The sequence below is a fragment of the Callionymus lyra genome, chromosome 17, assembly GCF_982586985.1.
Source record: "Callionymus lyra chromosome 17, fCalLyr1.hap1.1, whole genome shotgun sequence".
In the NCBI taxonomy this organism is placed as follows: domain Eukaryota; kingdom Metazoa; phylum Chordata; class Actinopteri; order Syngnathiformes; family Callionymidae; genus Callionymus; species Callionymus lyra.
Genome location: NC_141834.1, coordinates 7,412,291 through 7,436,033, shown reverse-complemented (window position 1 = coordinate 7,436,033; position 23,743 = coordinate 7,412,291). Strand labels below are relative to the sequence as shown.

Genomic DNA, 23,743 nt, shown 5'->3' with positions numbered 1-23,743 from the left:
GTTGCCATGTTGAGCAGCTCAAAATCTCACCAAGGTTTCTGAATTGGTTGAATTTTCATAACAAAACACGTCGACTAAAATATCCCGATTATTCATGCTGGTACCAAAGACTCAAAAAAATCGAGCTCAAAAACGGTCCAGTTTTCTGCAGATGTCGGCACAACAGCATGAAATAAATGCAAACTTGGGATAACTTTTGAAGAGAATATGATATAAGGACTATTTTAAGTTTTGCTGTTAATTTAGCCTATAAAAAACATTTTTCTGGGATTATTAAACCGCAGAAATGACTACCACATGCTGAAGTTATTATGCGACTATGAAAGGCACGGATCCATGAAGACTCCATGCACCGGAGATGAGCTCACAGATGGTGGACAAGTAGAAACGGAGCTTCTTCCCCCTAAACTGAGAGGCCTGTTTTATTGAGTCGAACATACGAGGAGAGTGCGACGCTCCACAGAGACAAAGACCACACGTGTGAGCGCCACATTGAACCACATCATTACATTATATCGCTAATCTGACGGGAAATCACTCATTTATTTTCAGCCATTAGTTTGCTGTGTCAGCACATTTTCATCTGAGCGATTATATTGTCCAACAGGAGGATTAAGGCTCAGCATTATCTGCTTTCATGTTAGTGATCACCGCTTGATCGTCAAACTGCTCTTTCATGAGACAATATAGTAACATTTATTCATGCAGATGTCTTTCTTACACTATGATTTTTCACCGTAGCACATTTGTAAGAAGAAAACACAACAATAACTTGGCTTCTTAGTGGCAAAACAGGTTGGAATATAATGCAAATAAGTGCTTTCTATTTATGTTGCATAGTGCAGTGTACAGGACCAGAGGAGAGAAATCCTTCCAGGCTTTTTATTTGTTCAGGCTTTTCCTTGATTTTCTGGAACTCCTGTTGTGTTATCAGTTTTATCTTGATCTTTAAAGTTTATACTTTATTGAGTATTGTTCCGATTGTTTAAGCGCTTTGTGACCCTGGTCTGGAAAAGCGCTATACAAATAAAAATGACTTACTTACTTACTTGCATAACTCAGATTGGGTTTAAAAAAAAAGCTCACATTTTTCCCAAAAGGGCCACATTTGATGAAGTGGAAAAAAAAACCTTGATCAATTTTCCTTAGACCCGTGACCTTCGTTGAAAACTCTTTTTACTTTGTGTAGAACTGGTTAATCAATTGTCCGTGACCTCCACCACTGCATATGTATTTCTGGAACCCAGAGACAACACAAGGGATACTACAAACACATTTGTTCTCGGGCCTTCTGGTCACCTTGACCCTGAGAGGAAACCAGGGATAAAGACAATAGATGTTTGATATCTTTATTAAGAGGATCTCAGTGACATTTGGCCCCCAGCTCGGTCCTTTAACCAGCTTAAAATAAATTTAAGAACTTCTTCAAGGACCAACAGAAAAAAAGATTGTCAGTATTTAGCAATTAGCATTTTTAGCAGCTTTTTTGTTGACTATTGGGATCTTGTCACAAAAAGCTTGTTTGACAGTTTATTTTATAATTTGTGTTTTAAAAAAAAAAAAAATTCATCTATAATATTATTATTTTTACTCCATTATTTTCACTTAAGTCGCTTCATCTCTACACAAAGCCAGCTTGATAAAAAGTGGAAACACAATCCACACACAACAACATCTAAGAAGAGATATCACTGACTTACATAACATTTCAAGGAGGCAAATCTTACTTCAACTATCAGAAGCTAAATATATTTACTGAACCTGATCCATCCATGTAGCATAAGCTCTTTAAACAATATGTTAGAATTATGAATTTCAAGTTCCTTGTTACTTTCTTTCCAACTACATTGGAGTTTTGCTGCCATAAGAGAAAAGGTGAACAAAAACTTTGTATTATTGTGGGCAGAAAATCACTGACGTACTCATCCATGAACGATTCCTGGACTGTAAAGGAGAAACTATACACACTGGACCGACCAGGGAAGTTCGAGTGTAGTGGGACCTCCTAGAGTCGCTTGATCGTTCAATTTGATTGATGAAGCTCCCCATTAGATTATTGATTATTCCTGATTATTGAATATTTTCCTGATTCTTCATCAGCGATAAATGGGTTTTCATAGACAACAGAATTGTTCACCGTTAACATTACATTAATTCAAATATATATATATAGAGTGATACACATTCTATTAGGTAATAAATACATCTATTAGTTCAAATTTAATTTAAACTAACACTCGAGATTAAACTATAAACTAATTATTTTCAACATCCTTAGGACCTTTTTTTATTTTCTCATAAAAAGTTGCTATTTTTTTCTACGTAATTGAAGTATTTTTGTTATCATTTCAAATACTTTTATTGTCGTTAATTTTTTTTGAAACCGAGCAGCAGTACTTTCCGTGGAACTTTATGTTTGATGCATTTCAGGGAGGCATCAAACCGTTGATCTAATTTCACAAGTACAAGTCCATTTTTATTACCCTCAAACCTAATACTTGGAAGTAGAAAATGTGTATTAATCTAGCAAATTCTGAAGGAATGTGCACATTTTATTGTGTACTCCTTTATGGATCCTCCACAACAAATATAAATGCTATATAAAACTTTGGTAGATTTACTTAAAGGACAGACAGAAGGGCTGAACTATCCATCCCTGTCATGTGTGACAAAATGCTTGTATATTCTATATTCTGTCTTTTTTGTGGACATTTTGTAACAGCAACGGATCAGGAAGACAACAAATGTTGATTTCAACATTTGCCCTCATATGGACTTGTGCACAGAATAATAGTAAACCATGTAACACAGTGAAGATTCTGCATTTGTTGTCAATCTTGTCCCGGAGACAGTCAATATTGTGACAGTATTTGTTCACCGTTTATATCAAACAGGAACATTTGAGAGCTACAATAAGAAGATAGGGATCACAATAACAATCCCAAACAACATTTGATGTTTTCCTTTGTCAAGCTTGATCAAATACATTTGCTCATAATGAGTCTCCACAGTGAAGGAAGGAAGCAGAAGACTTGCTGTATCGTAAAAGTGTCCACATTAGCAGAGTTAAGGAGTTTGTACGGCAGAAATAAAAGGAGGCAAAACTAGATTTTAATCAATTGTGTTTCTGAATGTATTTTTTACATTCTAGATAAATGGATCTATATCGTTAACTCTTTATTTAGACTCATTGCCTGAAGTTTGGTTGACATGTGTGTTACACCCAATATTTTGATCATTGTCTGTAAACATTATTTGTTTTGATAAGTTACACTTGTAAAATGTATATTTATAATTTTTTTTAGGTCACGTCATTGTAGTTTAGTTCCTCTCATAGTCCCACATTTGACAACAATCATCACTCCATCACTGCATTTGTACATTTGTACATCCATACATCAGTCCGTCCACTGATCAATCAACTTATCCATCCATCCAACCATCTTTACATTCGTCAATCTGTCCATCCATCCATCCTACCATCTGTTCATTTGTCATCTGTCCATCCATCATCAATCTAATTATATGTTTATCCCTCTATCCATCCATTCATCCATCATCAATCCATCCATCCTACCATCTGTTCATTTGTCATCTGTCCATCCATCATCAATCTAATTATATGTTTATCCCTCTATACATCCATTCATCCATCATTCAATCCATCCATCCATTCAACCACCCTTATATTCGTCTATCGGTCCATCCATCCATCATAAATCCATCCATCCAGCCATCCATCCATACTTCTTTTAATCTGTCATTCACCTATTCAACAATGCGTCCATCCATCCTTCAGTCCGCCCATCCATTCACCCCGAGCCCACCGTTTCACCGACCAACCCATCCATCCAACCATCTAGCTGTCCTACCCATACATTAACCCATGCATACGTCCATCCACCAATAACCCATTAGTTCTTTCATCCATCCATCCATTCAACCATCCTTACATTCATCCATCTGTCCATTCATCTATCCATTCATCATCCATCCGTCCATCTGTCCATCAATCATCAATCTATCCATCCATCCAAACATAGTTCTTCCCATCCATCCATCAGTCTAACCATACGTCCATCCATCTTTCCTTCCGCCCATCCATTCGCTCAGCCGCCCACCCTTTCACCGACCAACCCATCCATTCAACCATCTAGCCACTTGCCGTCCTACCCATACATTAACCCATGCATAAATCCACCCTCCTTTCAATCTTTCCATCCACCAATAATCCATTATTTTCTTCATCCATCCTTTCCCCACCCATCTATCGTTGATTTATTCTTCCATCCATCTGTCCATTTTTTTTAATCCATCAAAACAAGGCTCAGGCCGTGAGAAACCCACATGTAGTTTATGTTGATTTGGATCGTTGTCACTGAATAAGATCATCCTAATAGTTTAAATAATCAATCATGTTTTAATTGTTCGCTGTTCTTGGCTTCCTAACAGAGTCTGAAGACAAACACAAAGCATTGTGTATTCTAAAAGCATTTGCAGATGTAGCAATGATTCATCCAAACCAAAAACAAAGAGTTTTAAAAAATGTACTCACTAACAGCAAACATTGTTCAACATCAAGTATCGTAGGCACGTTTAAAAAAAGTCTTTTTTTTTTCTTATACGGGATATTATTTGTTTTCTTGGCATGTTTTAAAATGATCACATAATTGATTAATGTGAAAAAACTTTAATGCAACTTAGTTGGTGCTGCATTCATTACCCAATATATAAAAATAAAGTTTATTACTGCTCTCACTTCTACTGGACTCACAAGGGAGCTAAGTAAACAAGAACATCTGTCCTAAGCAGACTGAGGCAATACATGCATACAAGAAAAGATACATTGCTTCTCTTCATATCAGTTTCAAGGTGTATCTTATCAAAAATAAATGTTCCATAGTGCTCCACTGTGCTCTAATATCACCTGAAAAGCCCTTGAAATGAGCATAAAAAGGACCTTTAAACTAGAGTTTGGTCACATGCCAGCAGGTAGACGAGAGGAAAGATAAGGAGCAAAGGGTCTGCCTGGCAGACGGCCAGAGATGCCTACTTGTAGAGTCTGGAACTGATAAGAACAGACAGATGTGATTGTCTTAGACGTCCAGAGATAGAAGCAGCGAGGAAAAACGGTCTCACCACGGCTGGGAAAAAAAACATGTCATAATTGCCTAGTCATAAAAAAGTATATTAATTGTCAGATATACATATTTACAGGTACGTGGGGAAATAATCAAAATAGATAATTCAATAAAAAAAAAATACTGAGAACAGAATCCACTTTGATACATGAAGGTTTGATGTTGATCCATCTTGACATTCTTCAAATGAAATACACAATGATTTAATTTGGATTTTTTTTATTTGGATCGCCCTTTAACTGAAATGATCTGTTTTTCCACTTACACTATTAACATCTGCCATATTGCCGGAGTGCCTCGGGAAATCAGACCAGGGTTAGAATCCGTGTAATGAATTTTTCTCCTACTCTTAACTATTCCACCGCATGGGAAATCACTCATTGGTTAATACTCTTCAAGGGTTGGTCCGTTTTAATGAACCCTCAAAGTGCAACGTTTTAGTAACGCGATATTAAACGTATATGCTCTTAAAAGACGCTGATAGTCAGTGAATACAGTCCTGTGAAAATTTGCCGATTTGATTTATCATTTATAGACTTTTAGAGTGATTCAGAAATAAAAACTTTGGACAGAAAGATACAAACTGGATTGAAGGTTACAATTTTAGGTAATACTTTCAACAAGTAAGTTGAATAAGTTAAAAAAAAACATGTATTACAGGTACATGTATTGAAAAATTGCCACTGTAAAGACAAACCTAAACATATCATTTAGAAACTATCCTGACAAAAACACCTGTTGCGATGAAACCATGAACCACTGTGATTCTCCATCATCCTCGCCACACACGTTCTCAAATATAGCATAACTAAGCAAAAAAAAAACAGGCTCCGCTTGAATCGCTGCTCTCGTGCTGACAGTGAATCATTATCAACTAGAATCACTGTCCTGTAGTTAAATGCAACTGTGCTGATACACAAAACAAAGTTTTCACCAACAATACAACTCTACGTCAAAGACAGAAAACAGCAGACCCGGTGTATTAAATCAGGCAAATACAAATGACAAAGTAAGAACGTAGAGTTTTCAAAGAAGCTTGTTTAAGGGCAACTAATGTGTTGATTTAAGTGCGTCTTAAATAGATGTTGGACTCTATTGTATAATCAATATTTGTCTGTTTATACAAAACTCTCTTTTCATTGATACAATAGAAAACGTGCTCAAACCCCAACCGTGCTTCATCTTTCTGGAAATGAATTCCTGTTTACCATAACCACGTCCACTCTCCTGTGATTGGTCAAGCATCTAGGTTTGTTACCATGTGTCATCAATCCCGGGAGCCTCCACCTCCAAGGGACGTGTTGTTAAACAAAGCGGGGCGTGATTACACCTGTATGTAATGGATTCAACTCTTGAAACCTCTTGTTCATGGAGATTTCAAGATTTCATATTACAACGTAATAACTTCAAAACATGGTCATGATGAGATACTTGTTTTCAACCTTAAATGCTCAAAAAATACAAATTGATGGTTTAAATAACTTTTGTACAAATTGTATTTGTGAAAGAAAACCATTAGATTTTACATAAAGATTTTGAAATATCAAAACCTATAAAAAAAAAAAAATCATTATTACGTTCATTGTGTGTCTCAGATTTGTTTCAATTACTAATATCACAGATATTATATTTATTAAGTAACATGGTAAATGGTAAAATGTATTTAATTTTCTAATCATGTGGCATCATTCACATACTACAATCTAATCATTTGTAATAATGATTTAAAGAAAATGTCTCATCCATTTTGATGATATGATTGTCCTTTTATAGTACCTTTGCTAAACAATCTGAGAAAACAACTACATTTGCAAAACCTAAAAGTAAATCCAAGATTTTCATGAAGCTGGCGATCAATTCAATTGCAAATCTAAAAACGACCAATGTTTAAATAACCTTTTCATAGACATCTTCTAGACTGGAGGAGAAACTGCTTCATTTAAAGACAACAAACAACTTGAAAACCTAAAATCGAATGACTATAAATGGTTTAAGGAGTCATTGTTTGAAACAAACAACTGAATGAAATCCAAGGTTTGAGTTCAGTATTCATTATTGGCTCTACATTCACATCTTGGCACATCACAGCAGTGGATGACTTTCACTTCTAAAGTCTATTCATTTAATGACTCATAACAGAAGTCAGTTCCAAGGTTCTTGTTTGCCTCCTTTATGCACTTCAAATCCAATTGCAGTCTTTTGTTTGAAGATTTAAAGTTTTATTTTCTTGTTTTGCAACAAGGTCGTTGACTTGAAAAGAAAACGAAAAAGAAAAAAAGCATCAATATTGAGAGAAATACTATAAAACATACTGGACAAGGCAAAGTTCAGTGTTGAAGGAACATTTATACACTTTCATAAACAAGTAACGGTGCATGTTTGCAGTTGAACGAAACAAGCAGGATTGTGTTTATCACAAGAGTCCTGGTTCATCTCAGTCCTTCCTGCAGGACGCTGGTCTAACATGACACCCTATTTTCTCTCTGTCCAATCCCTTAAATCCACTGGATTACTCCATGCTATTGCCTGAGAGAGGAAATACACTGGCCTGTAACATTGTACTCTTTCCAGGGTAAGTCAATACCTGACAATGAAAACGGCTCCTATGGGAATAAAAGAGGAAGCATAGTCTAGGTTTGTGAAAAAATAAAAACATTTATCAGTGACGGTAAACAGATGGATTCATACAAGGACTGTCACTTACAGGAAACATATTTGGCTCAAGTGTTTCCCTAATTGGCTAAACTTTTGAATGTTTTCTTAATTCATCTTTCATTACCTATTGAAGGGTTGACATGATAGACATCACTAGTCCGTTTATAACCACATCATATTTTAACACTTTCTAAAAAAAGTTTAAAAAAAACCACAGCAGAGCAACCAGAGAAGAAACACCAAACTGAGGGACCTCTTCTTCAATGAAGGGAAAATTTGGGAAAAAGGCATTGACCTTGGAGCGTCGGACGCTGCCCCTATAAGACCTGTAGGGCTGTAGTGACACTTTAATCTCACAATATGATTCAATATTAATTATTTCCACTACATCTACTGACTACTGACATCCTGTGAGTTGTTCGACTGCCTTTTGGTTGATTTAATAGAACTGAAAGCCGATATATCCCTTTAAATAGGGAATCCACTGGGACCCTGTTACATTTCATCTTTCTTTGATGTTTATACTGTATATCAAGGAAAAATATATATATATACATATATATATATATGTATATATATGCATCCTTCCGTGTCCTCTGGTCCTCAGTTATCACTGGGACCCTATTATAGTTCATCTTTTAAGGAAAAAAAATACATATACGTATGTAATCTTGCGTATCCTCCCATCACTTGGATCCCACTCTATTTTATTTTTCCTTGATATATGTATATTGTCCTCAGACATCCTATCATAAAAAGATTACACTTAAAAAACATCCAAAAACGTCATACAGAATGGATGTTAAAGATGTTCACGGCGGAGGAATTGAGATGTTTTTAAGTGTCTTTTTAAACGAAGATGAAGACAAAGACATCTAAACTCAAGTCGCTACATTAAAATGATATTTGACATTGAAATAAGTTTTTGCCTATAACTCCCAAAATAAACAGATTACTCTGAGAATAATCCAAACACTTGGTCGTCATGAGGGTGAGTAGAAAATTTGTTAAATTCGAATTTTTGGTGAACTATCACTTAAAAAATATTTTGAATCCAGTATTTTCTGGCGCAACCTGTAACAGCATCATCGCTCATATTATTGACATGTATTCCAGGTGAACATTAGACCGGTATTGAATACGTTTTCAAACCTCTGGTGGGCCATACAAATGACTTCCTGGATTCCCCCCCCCCCTGGCTTGATAGAGAAAAATCCACAGGGTAAGTGGAATCGCCTGCCTAGATAAAATACATGGTGGGTTGGAGATAACTCTCCACAGGCGAGTGCTAGGAAAGCTTTAGTATAAGCACGTGTAGACTTAATCAACTTCACAAGTCCCACCGGTCTCATTCCGAATGCAACCCTGCTTGTTATCGAAGTACACTCCATCAATAACCATCACAAACACACCACTCACCTCATACTCTACATACTCCTCCTCCTCCACCTCGTAGGACACCGTCTGGATCTTGATGTGCTCGCCGTCCTCCAGCAGCTTCGCCTGGGGGTCCTCGGTGCCCGCCACCTCGCCCGGCGTCGAGTTCGAGGACTCCTTCGCCTTCTTCTCAGTGAAAGTCGTCTCGCAACACTCCGGTTTGTATTCCTTAGCCTTGATGCTTCCGCTGTCCTCCTTGTACAGGATGAAGTTGGGTCTGTAGAAGGCTTCCACGGCCAGATGCAGTGATGTGGCGTCCAGCAGCTGCTGCGTCTTGATCTTGCCAGAAGTGTTGTAGCCTCCTCCGCTCATGACGTTCCCATTACTCACCTTTCCTCCTCCCCCACCCTCACCTCCGCTTCCAGCGAAATAATTGATAATGTTCTCTTGATACTGGTTGTTAGGAAAGTCTCCGCCATAGCCGTTGACCATTGACTTGCTGTTCTTGTCCAACAAAGGGTTCTGGAGCTCACTCAGATTCTCCATAGCAACAGATGCTAAAATGGAACAGGTTCGGTGATGAAAACGCAGCGACGACTTCCTTATTGCTCAGGAAAAGGGAAAAGCAGTCAGCGTTCAGAGAGACAACACCTAGAATGAGAAGAAACACAGAGAATTGTCAGTGAAACAATGTGTATAACCTACACTCACACTAGTTGTAATCCTGCCATTGATTGTTCCTCAAGAGCTGAACAAACTCAAGATGAAATTATGTTTCATTCACCATCGAGTAGAGACACTCGAGGGAACACAGGCGTCTACCCAGACTTATAACAGCAACAATCATTTTCATGGGTGTATCTTTTGTAAACACTGCCAGTTCATCCGTCCAGAAAAATGCATGGACACCCATTGTAAGCATGTGCCGGCCAATGCTTAATTTCTCTACCCTATTACACTTTTTCTTACCAATATTGTCACTATGAGGCACACTTTAAATCCTTTCATTTTCTAAAAAATCGACCTTATAATACCATGGTGTGTGCCTTATGTATTAATACTTGTTATACTTACTGATCTCAGACCAGTTTTATGTGGTAAACGGCGCTCAAAAGTTTGTCAAAATGTTTTAGTACGACTTAAGTTAGCTATGAAGCCACACCACACTCAACGAGCTTTATAATACGGTGCACCTGTATGAAGAAAGACCCCCTGCCTTGTAGCCCAAAAAATTAACAAGTCAAACTATGAAATTATATATTTATACATGATATAATGAAATAATGAAATGTCAATTTAGATAAACATGAATGTGTATTATTTTACTTTCTTTACCTTCTCCCAACCCTGGTAGAACAACCACCTATATGTTATGTACACAATAAGCTTTGCAATTATTTGATTTAAATGATTTCATTTATTTACAATTATCATGGTTTTGTAACTCAGGGTTTTTCAACCACTGACAGGTATTTTAATGAGAGAGAAAAGGAGTGCAGACCTCTGCCAAGCATCCCAATTCTTTTTTGATGTTCACATTCAATATTTATCTCATATTAATATTAAATGGTTTTAGACATCAAAACCACATTGGCACCATATATATATATATTGTATATCAATTTTGCTAAGGGTCAGTAGGTGGCATTCCAAGTCTCCTCTACTTAACCCTGTTGAAAAATGGTCTGTAAAATCACTTTGGGCAAGACAAGCTAGTCTTAAGGATTCCTATAATCCAGAACATAAGAAGATTTTTTTATGAATGTATTCTTGCCTCCGTCAAAATGTAACTTAAAATAAACGTGATGCTTAACATAAGTCAACCCTGGCTAACTTTTAAGTGTCTATGATAAAAACTATATTTAAAACGTTTTTTAGTATGACAGTCCTGATACAGACAAACATGAAAACTGTATTGACGATGCAGTGTGGTCAATGATGTGTTACTATCTCGAATTTCTCTCTAAAGCCAGATTCCCACGGGATAAGTATTACCTGTGGACCAAAGGCGATTTGTAATAATTGCGGGAAATGTAAGAGATTTAATCCCGTCCGAATCCACCATTTCTGTGATTTGTAAAGTAACAATGCCGCTGCAAATTACCTACTGTATTTGACCTAACACTGTGATAATACTAGTCCAGTGCGAATCTGCACCCCTGTGGTTTGTTATTGTAATTGCGCACTTTTCCATCTTGACGTGTATATGCTACCTTTCTCTTTCTGTAAGTGCACGCATTTTTAGATCTGTATCTCTAGGTTATGTCAGTGAAATAGATGTTATAGATAATTTAAAGATGTCGCTTATCCCGTGTGAATGTATTAAAAATAACACAGAGGTGCGGGGTAATATACAAAGGTCCACAAACTAATTCTGTGCGAATGGCTAAGGACGGTTATTTAACCAGACAGCAAAACAGCGAATTTAAAATATCCAACCTTTAAGCGATGCCTAAAATAATTCTGTTGTTTCTGTTGACCTCACGTTGAATAAATTGGTTTGACAATGGAAGAAAGAAAAGCAGATTATACCAAAATACTTCCATAAATCCTGCCATTATCCAAAAAGACCCTAATGCTTTCAATGGAAGTAAATGTTAATATAGATGCAACGCAAATAAAGGCTCTTATCTTGGACTACCTTAGCATGGAATTGTATTTTTAGGTACTTCTAGGGGTCACAAGCAAGAGTGACTGGGTAACAGAGGGCAAATCTTGTGTTTTTATCTGCACAAATATGTTTCGTCTTAACTATATAATGAAAGCTGTGTACATTTTTTAGTTCTTAACCACCTGAGATTGATCAAAAAAGAATCCCTTTTGGAGGGTCGCTTAATATCATCTCCCAGGCCACAATTTGCCCTTCATGTTTTCATCATAAGATTCCGTGTTTGAAAGAACCTTTTTTTGAAATGGAAACTTTCAAAGATGCTACTTCTTTGACTCCCAGCCAGAGAATTCCATCAGGAACGAGCTAAGTAAGAAACATTTGGCTGGAGCTTATGAGATCTGCATAGTAGCTGAGCTGACCGGAGTGCATTGATATTAAGCAGCGGTGAAAGACACCGTTTCATGAAACATTAGAGAAGGGATGCAAAGGAGGTTGATCCCAGATGCAGAGCAGGTAGATGGTGAGACTTAACTGAAGGATAGAGGGATGAGAGATGAAAAGACCTTTACTTTTTCTGGTTATAAAACAAATTCAACATTGTTTAAAGACACAAGGTGCAAGATATAAGATATGAAAGTAAGTACGCAGAAATGTGGAGCACACCTGTGTGCCTTTGGGGTGATCTCAAGCACCCCCATACCTTTGAGGGACCAGATAGAAGGAGAGTGTCAGTGCACCAGAAGAGGAGATAAAGAGAAAGTTCACTATAGTTCACTGCAAGGATGAAAAACAAGATGTGTAAAGCTTTAAGCTAGCCAGGTCAGCAGATGAAAGGAGCAGTACTGGAGAGCCAAGGATGACACGACATTTCATCAATGGAGCTGTTGAAATAGGTACAAAGAATAAACTCTGCTAGGCTAAATCTCACTCTAATTATTTCAACAAGTGTTACAGTTTTCTTTACCGACATCTTACGAGGAAAAAAACCCTTATAAAATCATAATTTTACAAAATTCACTGCTAAAACATCCATCTTTACATTGACACTAATCTATGCTACACATAATAAATACTGATAACAACAATTTTGCACATAGTAAATGGAAACATGTATTTTAATGAGACTATATTTTCTTTTTATGTTCAGGTTCTGTATTCAATCAAGAAAGGTTTATATGACCTTCACTTCTTTTCTCAGCAGGTAACAAGTGGAAATGACTAAATCATTTTTTTCTGTTCCCTGGTTGACGCAATTTTTTATTTTTTATGCTCTGGTGACATCATTTTTAAAGGAGACGCTTTATGTTTTTTTTTGTAATGTTTTGAGATTAATGCAACATTGGAGACGTGTAAATTGGAATGTGAAAGAACAGTTCCCAAGGACCCCACTGTGAAAAAAAAGATGGATGAGGTTTGTTTTTCGGAAAATGCAGCCCAGTTCTACGGAACTCTTCCTCTGCAGTGAACGTTTAAAAATAGACAATATTCCCCCAACGACTTTGTGTCAGTCCATGAGGTATTTTGTGTCGGACCACACAAAAATAATGTTTATATCAACTGCTCTGAAAAACAGACCATCAAATAAAATTAAAATAAGCTTCAAATAAATTAGCAAACTATAGAAAAAACTATGTATGGGGTTAGGTTGTTCTTAGGAAACCAAGGAAGTGCAAAAAGTTTGAGAGCCACTGGTTTAACGGACACGACATCCTACACTGAGGAGAAAAACAAAACCCTTTATGCATCCTATCAGAATCTGTATCCACCTACGCTCAAGGGACCGTCTTTCAAATACCTAAGCATACAAATGAAGTAGAAATAGTTTAATAATACATTTCTGATATACAGTTTCAGTAATATTTGTTATATCATATTAAAAGTACCACATAGATGGGGACCAATGCCTGTGTCCTGTAAACTAAATGTTCATGTTCTTTCTACACTAATTCATGCAATATTTTGTTGACATTTTTAAAACCTCCATATCTGTTGGGCGCCAAATTCACGTCACTTATGGAATGAAACAATGTTTATGTTTTTTTATGGTATTTAGACAAATTATTTATGTTAAACCTCTGGTTTTATAGTTTTTGTGACTTTTTTGAATGTTTTAAAATTGCAATCAATTTTTCATCGTGAAACTTGACTTTACTAGATGGATTTGATTCCAAAACATGATGAAATACACACAAAGTCCTTTCTTAACATAGGTGAAAATATATTTGGAAATATCTAGAAGGACCCCAGGACCTTCTAGATATTTAAACCCACAAAGAACAACACTGAGTTGAATATAAGTGCTGCAACCATCCCTTTTCACAGCTGCTATTCAGAAACACAAAGACCCTGGTCCAAGGCCTATGGAGACTTCTACCTTGCCCTGGGGTCACGCTGTCCTGTTCCAACAAGCCAAGATGAAAAATGTGATGCTGTAATAGAGCCGGCACCAACCAGGTGAAGGCTAAGAACCCGACAAATAACTAAAAGCGATACAGGGGAGGATTCAAATTAAATTCCATACAAGCAGAGATCTTCCATAACTTGCTTAAGTGAGAGGGTGGGAGGAAACACCAGACTGTATTCTCCTCTGATAGGAAGTGATATGTGGAATTTAAGGTCTAAATAATGTTTAATAATGAATCAATCCTGTTTACATGAAAGTGATTTAAACAGTCTTAACTTCAAGCTTTTTCCTCACATTTTCATAACAAAAACTGTGTTCTACTTCAGCATACCCGCGACTGAGGACTTGACAAATACCGTGACATGTTCGTCGACAGCCTTTAATTTCACGAGGACAGTAAATCCATAATAAGGGGGGAGAGTGATTTCCCCTCCACTTAAAAGGATAATAAAAGATAATTGATGTGGCACATTCATTCTGATCATGTACGAGCTGTGCTGATATGTCCAGCTACACATAAAGCAACATTTATTTGGTTTCCTATAGAGCGATCTGTATGTTAAGTGTGATCAATGTCAGTGAAGATATTCCTGCTCGCGAATATATGCCACCGATCGTCTTTCTTCTGTCGTACACTCCAGGGTATAGGCAACCTTTCTCACCCTGTCAGCTGCTATTGTTTCCAGATAATTACCCTCTTTGGGATAAGCGGTAGGCAAAAAGCATTGAAACCAATTGAGTAGAATTACTCAATTAAATACAATTACTATACAAGGACGAGGGGTAGCCAAGGTTTCGGGAAGGTCAGACCCTCACGAGTCTCGACCACAGAATAGAGAGCATCGTCAGGCATGAGCGGATTCATGTGGGCATTCGCTTCAATCGAAAACAGGCATATTGAATAACTTATGACTGATAAAAGACAGAAGCTGCAGCAAGAAAATAACTAGATACATCACAGGGATAACATTACAGGCACATCAGGGAATTAAACTGAAACAAGTTTGTTGATTTTACACGTGGTAAGTATGGACAACCTCATGGTCCAACACGCATCATGACGCTCGTTCACGTATGTGATAATATCTCATTATATCACATTGTTACGATACATAGTCGACACCAAAGAATAACTAATAACCTTTTTCTCAAGTAATTAGTAGATTGATAGATGTATCGATGGATGGATGGATGTATCGATGGATGGATGGATGGATGGATGGATGGATGGATGGATGGATGGATGGATGGATGGATGGATGGATGGATGGATGGATGGATGGATGGATGGATGGATGGATGGATGGATGGATGGATGGATGGATGGATGGATGGATGGATGGATGGATGGATGGATGGATGGATGGATGGATGGATGGATGGATGGATGGATGGATGGAATGGATGGATGGATGGATGGATGGATGGATGGATGGATGGATGGATGGATGGATGGATGGATGGATGGATGGATGGATGGATGGATGGATGGATGGATGGATGGATGGATGGATGGATGGATGGATGGATGGATGGATGGATGGATGGATGGATGGATGGATGGATGGATGGATGGATGGATGGATGGATGATGGAAGTCAATTTTAAAACACTTTTAGCTATATTGCATTCACAAAATATTTAAAGGCTATGACCTTTTTCTTTAACTTTTTATTGTAGAGTGCAAAGAACAATATTTTCTTTTGTGTATTTGTGATAACTCTGTATCTATTTTAAAATATGTGCCATACAAATATTTGAATCAATTGTTCTATTACATGTTTTTCTACATCACAAAAATACTTGTCAGCTGCTATGTATAGTGTGATCTTCTAGACAGTAAACAAAAAAATCTCAAGCACACCCTTACCCCACCCCAAAAGCCTCCAAACCACTTCAAAAATCACTGCAAGTAAAGTAAAGATGCATCAAGTTCGTCACTTGAACTACTGTGAGATTAACAACAGCAACGGCATTTCCTTTCTCTAGAAAGTCACATTTTACTTCCAATTTGGCCAAAATATATATATTTTTTTAACTTTTTACAAGATAAGCAATACTAAGGGATGAACAATTATATTATAATGGAAGTATCTTAATATATTGCCGTGTCTATATGTTTTCAAACCTCTTATATTTATAGTTATTAAAGTAATGAAACATGTGGTGATATATGCAAGTGCATTTTGGTTGTGTTTGTAAGTTTAGGGTATTACACTGTAGTTACCACTGATTCCATCATGAATACTGTGTGGGATCACGATACTCAAAATGTTCAACTTGATACCATTATTCACGCAAATATTTGTAGTCCATACCAATTTTGATACTACAAGAAGAAAGATACCCAAATTCAAAATAAGTAAACATGGCATGAACAAGGCAAATGTAAAAAAAATAACCTCTGTTAAAACAATTGAAAGAACTGCACGTTAAATATTTGTAATAAAAAACAAAACTGCAATAATGATAACAAGTTTTGATCCTTTTGAAGATGAATATCGTATCCGGATACAACATTCTAGTATTGATGCTTTTGACAACTCAACCCATCACACACTCCTACACAATGCAAATAGCCTGAGCCGACAACAGCCAGCTGCCTCACTGTGTGACTGTTTCTCTGCCTCTGAGCTCGTGAGACGACCCAGGCATGTTTAAAACAGTATTATGGTCTGTCTGTCAAGAATGTGCCTCGCTGTAAATATTCGTGCGGCCGTGTTGACGTTTTAAGGTTATTTAAGTGACTGATTTGTTGCACTGTGGCCAAGAACTCGTCCATAAACAGTTGAGCATGACAGAGACAGCGCCACACACTGTAGTGAGCCCCGAGGTGTCTGACAGAGGGGTGGTGAGGGGGTAACAGATTAGCCAACAACCTGTAAGCAGAAGGCTTCGGGAGGGTAAGAAACAAGAGCGCGCCATTGCTCACAACCCACGAGCGCCAACCCTATTAATCCAGTCAGCACTCTATTTCCCTGTGTCAGCCAGTTGCCCATCAACACCGGACCCCTGACCCCGCATCCTGAGGCCGGCGTTATCTGCCGGACCCCGGGGCCACGGTGGCGAGATGCACCTGAATACAAATGTGTCTTAACTGTCCGGCGCTTTTAACAAACCTTTCCATCAGCCAGTTGTTTCCTCCGCGTCTGGAAAATGTGCGCGACTTCTTTGTGTAATTCAATTCAGAGACCCAGTGGCTCGCATGTGATTGGCCTGATAATGTAATAGTCGGCTGTTATTGATGAACTCACGTCAGGATTACAAAGGGGGAGACGATTGCGGTGAGTGCTAATTCGTCATCAAAGTTTATAGAAGGAAATTGTCGAATAAGTGACCAGATTTATATTTTCTCTCCATGGAAAAAACAGATGATTAAATACGCAATAATAATAAGTAATAAGTAATAATAATATTAGCAATATGTGTTCATTATAACAAATGTATAAATCAAACGCACAAGACTCTCCATTATACAGTTTTTATTTACTTTTCAACAATGGTTTCCATTTATGTTCACAATATTAGCCACTATTTTTGTCATTTCTGACCCATTCAACTTTGAATTACGAAGTCTTTTAAATTGGAAGTATGTTTATATATTTTGTTTTTTATTTTTACATAAAGCAATTGTATGTTCAAATCATCCTATTATGGAAATAAAGAACATGTATTAAAATACAACTAAGAAAACTTCACAGGATTAGTTTGAACTGAGAACATCTTATATACACACATCAACACGTAACAAGCCCATCACATACTGCACTTAGATCAGTGGGATAACTCAACAAGGTCATTTCTTGCAGCTCTAATGTCGTGAACTGGTTTTGTCCAACAAACTCGATTTATTCTGTCCAGATGAGAGTTTGTGCCTCAGCTGTTTGGTCTGACACATAAAAATTAATTGTTTTCAAAGACTGGCATCACATGCAGGAGAGAGAAAGACAGATGTCAGGAGTAGGGAGGCAGCCAAGCAATGTCTCAGCAGGGGATGGGAGTCATCATTTTAGGGAGGTTTTAAAAGAAGCAACATTTGTACTTTCATTTAAAGAGGGAGAGTGACATCATAGTTGCATTACACAAATAAGTAACATCATTTAATTACGATGTTGTTCCATTGCTATAACAATATATTTGCTGTTTGATAACAGTGTGTTCTAGCACTTTTAAATCTTTCATATTTCAGATGAGGTTAAACCAAAAGTCTTTTGAATTTTCTTTAAAAAATCTTCCAAAAAATCACTGCAAGATTATTATTTAAATTTATGAAATTTTTACTGGTGAGATCATCTGTGGCAGCCAAGCAATGTCTCAGCAGGGGGCGGGAGTCGTCACTTGGTGGTATAAAAGCATCCCAGTGCAAAAGTGACATCATAGTTGCATTAAAACAATGAAAAACCTTTTTCATAATCTAATTTTATTGATTTGTTGTTCGCTGCTATAACTTTATTTTTGCTGTTTCATAGTCATGTGTTCTTAGACTTCTATTTTTTTTCATATATTTGAGATGAGGATAATCTGAAAGTAATTTATATTGTTTTAAATAAAAATGTGTCAAGAAATGACAACAAAGTTATGTTCTTATTATTGCAATTTTAACTATAGAGAATATCATAGGCAGCCAAGCAGTATATCAGCAGGGGACGGGACTCGTACTTTAGTGGTTGTTCAAAAGCATCCAAATGCAAGTTCAATACAAATAAATTATAGAATTTCAATAAAAGATTGACGCAAAAGTTGCATGACATGAATGAATAAGTATTTCTCAGAGAATAAGCGTCTTTTTCATTGTTTTTAAAGAGTTTTTAAAGAAAATGTGCCAAGAAATACATATTTTTTAAACAAATGCAATGTGTACTATGGAGTTTACCAGAAAGCAAAATCAACACATTCGCAAAAAATATTGATTGTGTTGATACTTTATCTTGAATCCTGCATAACCAACGTTTGCAGCAGACGTGTGACCAGCTCTACTCAACTCTCCTCGAGTCTCCTGCGACAGAAGTATAACATATTTTTGCCACCTGTGAGTCACTATTACGCAACACAACTGCAATTTATTTCACGCACATTCAAACAAAACCATCCTAGTAATGCCTATATACAACGTTTTGACTATTTAAACTATGGTCTACTTTCTTAGTTGACATTAATTATTAAAGTTAATGTATATAGTCAAGATTGTGTTCAGTCTTTTGACTGGATGAATTACAGATTTGTCTTTAGAACTTTGACAACATTAAATGTTACTCTTATTAGGAATGTTTATTATTCAACATGCAAGTTGTCATCAATATTACATGATACCCTGGTGGTAAAATGATTTGGATTCTACCTGTTTTTGTTAATCTGTTGTCAGCCTCACAGTCACATTGTGTTTCTACTTTATTAATAGGTGATCCTGAAATACGAGGCAGACACACACAGTGAGTCATCTGAAGCAATTCCTCGAAAAAATGAATGTGCTCTGGCAATTGTGTGCTGCAATTTCGGAGCCCAAGGTCTGACCCAATGACTTCATGACAAAACACAGACGGAAATTTATGCTGCAGCAGGTGGATGGTGGAGATCTTCCCTCCTCCAGGTCTCCATCTCTACGCAACACTTAGGATTTGTTGTTGTGGAATCAAAAGGGAAATTGACTCATTTATTTGAGTTTATCAGGAGCGTCAGCACGTGTTTAACGCATCATAACAAAGACATGTATTTAAAAAAAAATGTAATATTCAATGTGAAAAACAGTCCTACCTCAGAGTTAAAGACAGTCCAAGTATTGCCTGTTGGACGCAAACATGGGTTTGTTTTGGAGCGAACATCGTTGAAGGAACACTGCAGGTGCGTCGACCAAGAAAATAGAGACATCTCCGACACTTCGGAGCGCGTCCTCCTTTATTTCCCCGCGTGAAGAAGTCCAGATGTGGAGGAGAGAGGAAAGAAAGAGGCGGTCGTCTCTTCCCAAAGTTGAGCGAGCGTCTGTGAGGGAAGGGAGGTGATGCTGGCGCAGCGAGGCGAGGAGGCGAGGAGGAGGAGGAGGAGGAAGAGGAGGAGGAGGAGGAGAGTCCAATAGGCTTCACATTGCAAAGCGCGACAGCAGCGTCCTCCCTCCCCGTCCTTCCCTGTGAGCTTGTATTCACTTTCTCAGAGTGTTTTTTTTTTTTTATGTGTGAACGAGGTTAATCTTCTCTTAGAGTGGGTGGATTTGCCTGCGAATGTTCACCAGGCTGCTTAATCGTCATGAAAACAGCATGTTCAGCTTAATCATGGTTAAAAAAAAAACTAAAAAAAAACATCAGACGTATTTTGAACTAATTTAAAACAGTTTAAAAAAAAAGTGTCTATATTTTCCATCATTGCATTAGTACATTTCAAAAAAATAATCACTTATTTAGGCATTTTAAAGAACAAAAGTGTTGTATATAAACAATAAATTCAATTATCTAAGGCGTTCTACAACAAATTATCAGTAAAACATATGTATTTCTTCAACAAAATCTAATAATTCGGCATAAATATTCAGATTTATAACAAAATCCGATGAAATATATCCAGTGGCGGGCCGTGCATTTCACATCTTTGTGCTCGATGGAGTCTACTGACTCCTTCAAGAAACATCTTAAGACGTTTTTATTTGTTCAGGTTTTTCCTTGATTTTCTGGAACTCCTGTTGTGTTCTCAGTTTTATCTTGACCTTTAAAGTATATACTTTATGTAATATTGTTTTGATTGTTTAAGTGCTTTGTGACCCTGGTCTGGAAAAGCGCTATACATTTTTTTTTACTTACTTACTTACTTACACATAGGCCTTCAGTGGCGCACCTTTGAATCAATCCACCTGTAAATAACTACCTTAAGGTTATTAATACTCCACAGGGATCTGATCGTGTACTGTTATAGGTGAGATGTTTATCATCAAATGAACATCAGTGCATTGTATCAAAATATCACTCCCACTACAGTCTGTGTGGTTTCCATGGCCACGACACACACACTCTAAAATAGAAATATTTTTACACACACAACTTCCAGGCTGTTGGACAACTTCCAGGCTGTTGCTCCTAAGCTTTGGAACGATCTTCCTCTCTCTTTGCGCTTGATGATCTACTGACTCCTTTAAGAAACATCTTAAGACGTTTTTATTTGTTCAGGCTTTTCCTTGATTTTCTGGAACTCCTGTTGTGTTCTCAGTTTTATCTTGACCTTTAAAGTATATACTTTATTGAATATTGTTTTGATTGTTTAAGCGCTTTGTGACCATGGTCTGGAAAAGCGCTATACAAGTAAAAATGACTTACTTAATTACTTACACATAGGCCTTCAGTGGCGCACGTTTGAATGAATCCCCCTCTAAATAACTACCTTAAGGTTATTAATACTCCACAGGGATCTGATCGTGTACTGTTATAGGTTAGATGTTTATCATCAAATGAACATCAGTGCATTATATCAAAATATCACTCCCACTACAGTCTGTGTGGTTTCCATGGCCACGACACACACACTCTAAAATAGAAATATGATTTAGTCTAATAAATATTAGAAAAAATGGTAGAAGGACCATTCTTCGGAATAACCCATCCTGTGTCAATTATGAAATAGTATGAAAGTAGTTAGTAGTTATTTTCCTTCCACACTATTATTTGTATATGTTTGTGTATATTGTTTATTTGTATTTACACATCTTCAAAATGTTGTTAAAACCAATTCCGGAGACGTCCACAATCACGGAAAATTCCATGTATATATACCAATATGTACTCGTAAATAAACCTGCTCTTGAATCTTGAAATATTTCTAAATAGAAATAAAAATGGAAAAAATGTTTTTTTTTAGCATATTCATTTGAAATAATGCCTCTTAATATGGAAAATACAAATGATGATGATTTAATGTTGACACTATTGTACTCATCAGTATGTGTCAAAAACTCTCTTTGCATTAAAATATTTACATTACAAAATGTGCTTAAGCACCGCCCCACTGAAAACACTTTTTTTTTTCTACAGATGAATATGACAGAAATGGAGATGTGGAAATGCTCCATGTTAAACATGACTATGAAGTGTAGAATTCACATAAGCAATGACATTATTTTAGAATTTAAATAACAATTCTGATCCTTAGAGATAAGGTGCAGTCCAATATCTGATATGCTTTCAGGTCTGATAAGAAGGAAAGTGGCTTGTGAATGGAATAGAACAGGTTCCATCACCTAATTGGTCCCTAGTAACAGCCAGGTCTTGAAACCATGCAGAAAGCAGAAATGTTACAGCTTCTGCTACAAAACTGACACAAAAAAAAAGCATCTAAGCATTTGTTCTCTTTACTGCCTTCATGTAGGTATGTTCAATAAATGTGTATGTACATGCATGTACGCGCAAGACAGCGTCTGGTGCCTGTTAGACCCTTATCTTATCTTAGATTAAAAAGGAGAAAAGCATAATAAAGGCTTGATATGATGCTCATAATGCTGCAGCCACACAAGCATCGAGGTTAAATTCCACATTGGGGTTACTCTTGCTTGTTTATGGGATGGACCTTAGCATAAACTACTAGCATAAATGTGTTTTCACTTTTTATCAAACTTTATGATAACATTTTGATGTTTGAAGGTTGATTGATTGATTGCAATTGATTGCAACAACAAATGCTAATGAACCTTCTGTCTCTTTTAGCGAGTTTTTGACCATGAATTCAGGATATTCTGAAATCGCATGTTCATATCAACTAGGGCTGTTATAAAATATTGATATGGCGATATATTACGATATCCTTTACTGTATCAGTATTCTACAACACTGCATTGGTTAGTGAAAAAAAATTGAAATTACATTTTTGAATTCTTAATTATATTTAATGTCTTATCCTAATTTTTAATTATTTTTTTTATGTATTATAGTTCAATAATGTGTGTGTAAAATAAAATAACTGTATCTTTACATGCAAGTATTCATGCCATTTGTTCATTTTTCTGTTGCACTTGAACTTCTGACCACTAGTCATTACGTTCTCAGGCAGTAAAATGAACATTGAAAACCTGCATGATTCCAGTTGTCACTGAGGACGAGAGGATACAGTCGACTCCAGCAGATTGTAAAGATGATGTTGGGACATATTTTGATCATTGAATTACACTACACCACAACCAAGTACCTGGACTATACTACAAATATATCCATGTTTCTACAGTATCGCAATATATTGTATCATTGCCCCTGTATTTTCATATGTATGATGTCCCCAGATTCTTGCCAATACACAAAGATTTGACGTCAAGAATGCGAGGTGGCGGTCCATGCCTTTTCGAAAAGATTCAAGTGTGGAAAAAACAGCTTTGTTTTATTTATGTGTTCTCGTCTCTCTAGACTCTCTGCTCTGATTTTAAATTGCAAACACAAGTAAATCAAATGCATAATAGTTTTCTTCTTCCGTACGAACTTGTAAAGTTGGAACACTAATTAGTAAATAACTGCAAACTTTCTGAAGCGGGGCAAAGCTTGTAATTATTGGTATTTATTTGAACACAAGCGTGCGAGTCGAGCATGTTAATCCACA

The 23,743-nt window shown here is 36.8% G+C and overlaps 1 protein-coding gene across 2 annotated transcripts in view; it reads right to left on the bottom strand.

Moving 5' to 3' along the window:
• Positions 1 to 20,159, bottom strand: part of syndig1l (synapse differentiation inducing 1-like) — a 52,585-nt gene extending 32,426 nt beyond the window's left edge. The window contains exons 1-2 of one of the 2 annotated variants that reach the window (XM_087812282.1): positions 19,940 to 20,159; positions 9,216 to 9,824 (exon numbers count right to left, since the gene is read on the bottom strand). In XM_087812282.1, coding sequence (XP_087668408.1) covers positions 9,216 to 9,719 — 504 coding nt within the window. In that variant the 5' untranslated portion in view covers positions 9,720 to 9,824; positions 19,940 to 20,159. The remainder of the gene's footprint in view (positions 1 to 9,215; positions 9,825 to 19,939) is intronic. The other variant, XM_087812281.1, reaches the window with a different exon arrangement.
• Between the last annotated feature and the right edge of the window lie 3,584 nt (positions 20,160 to 23,743).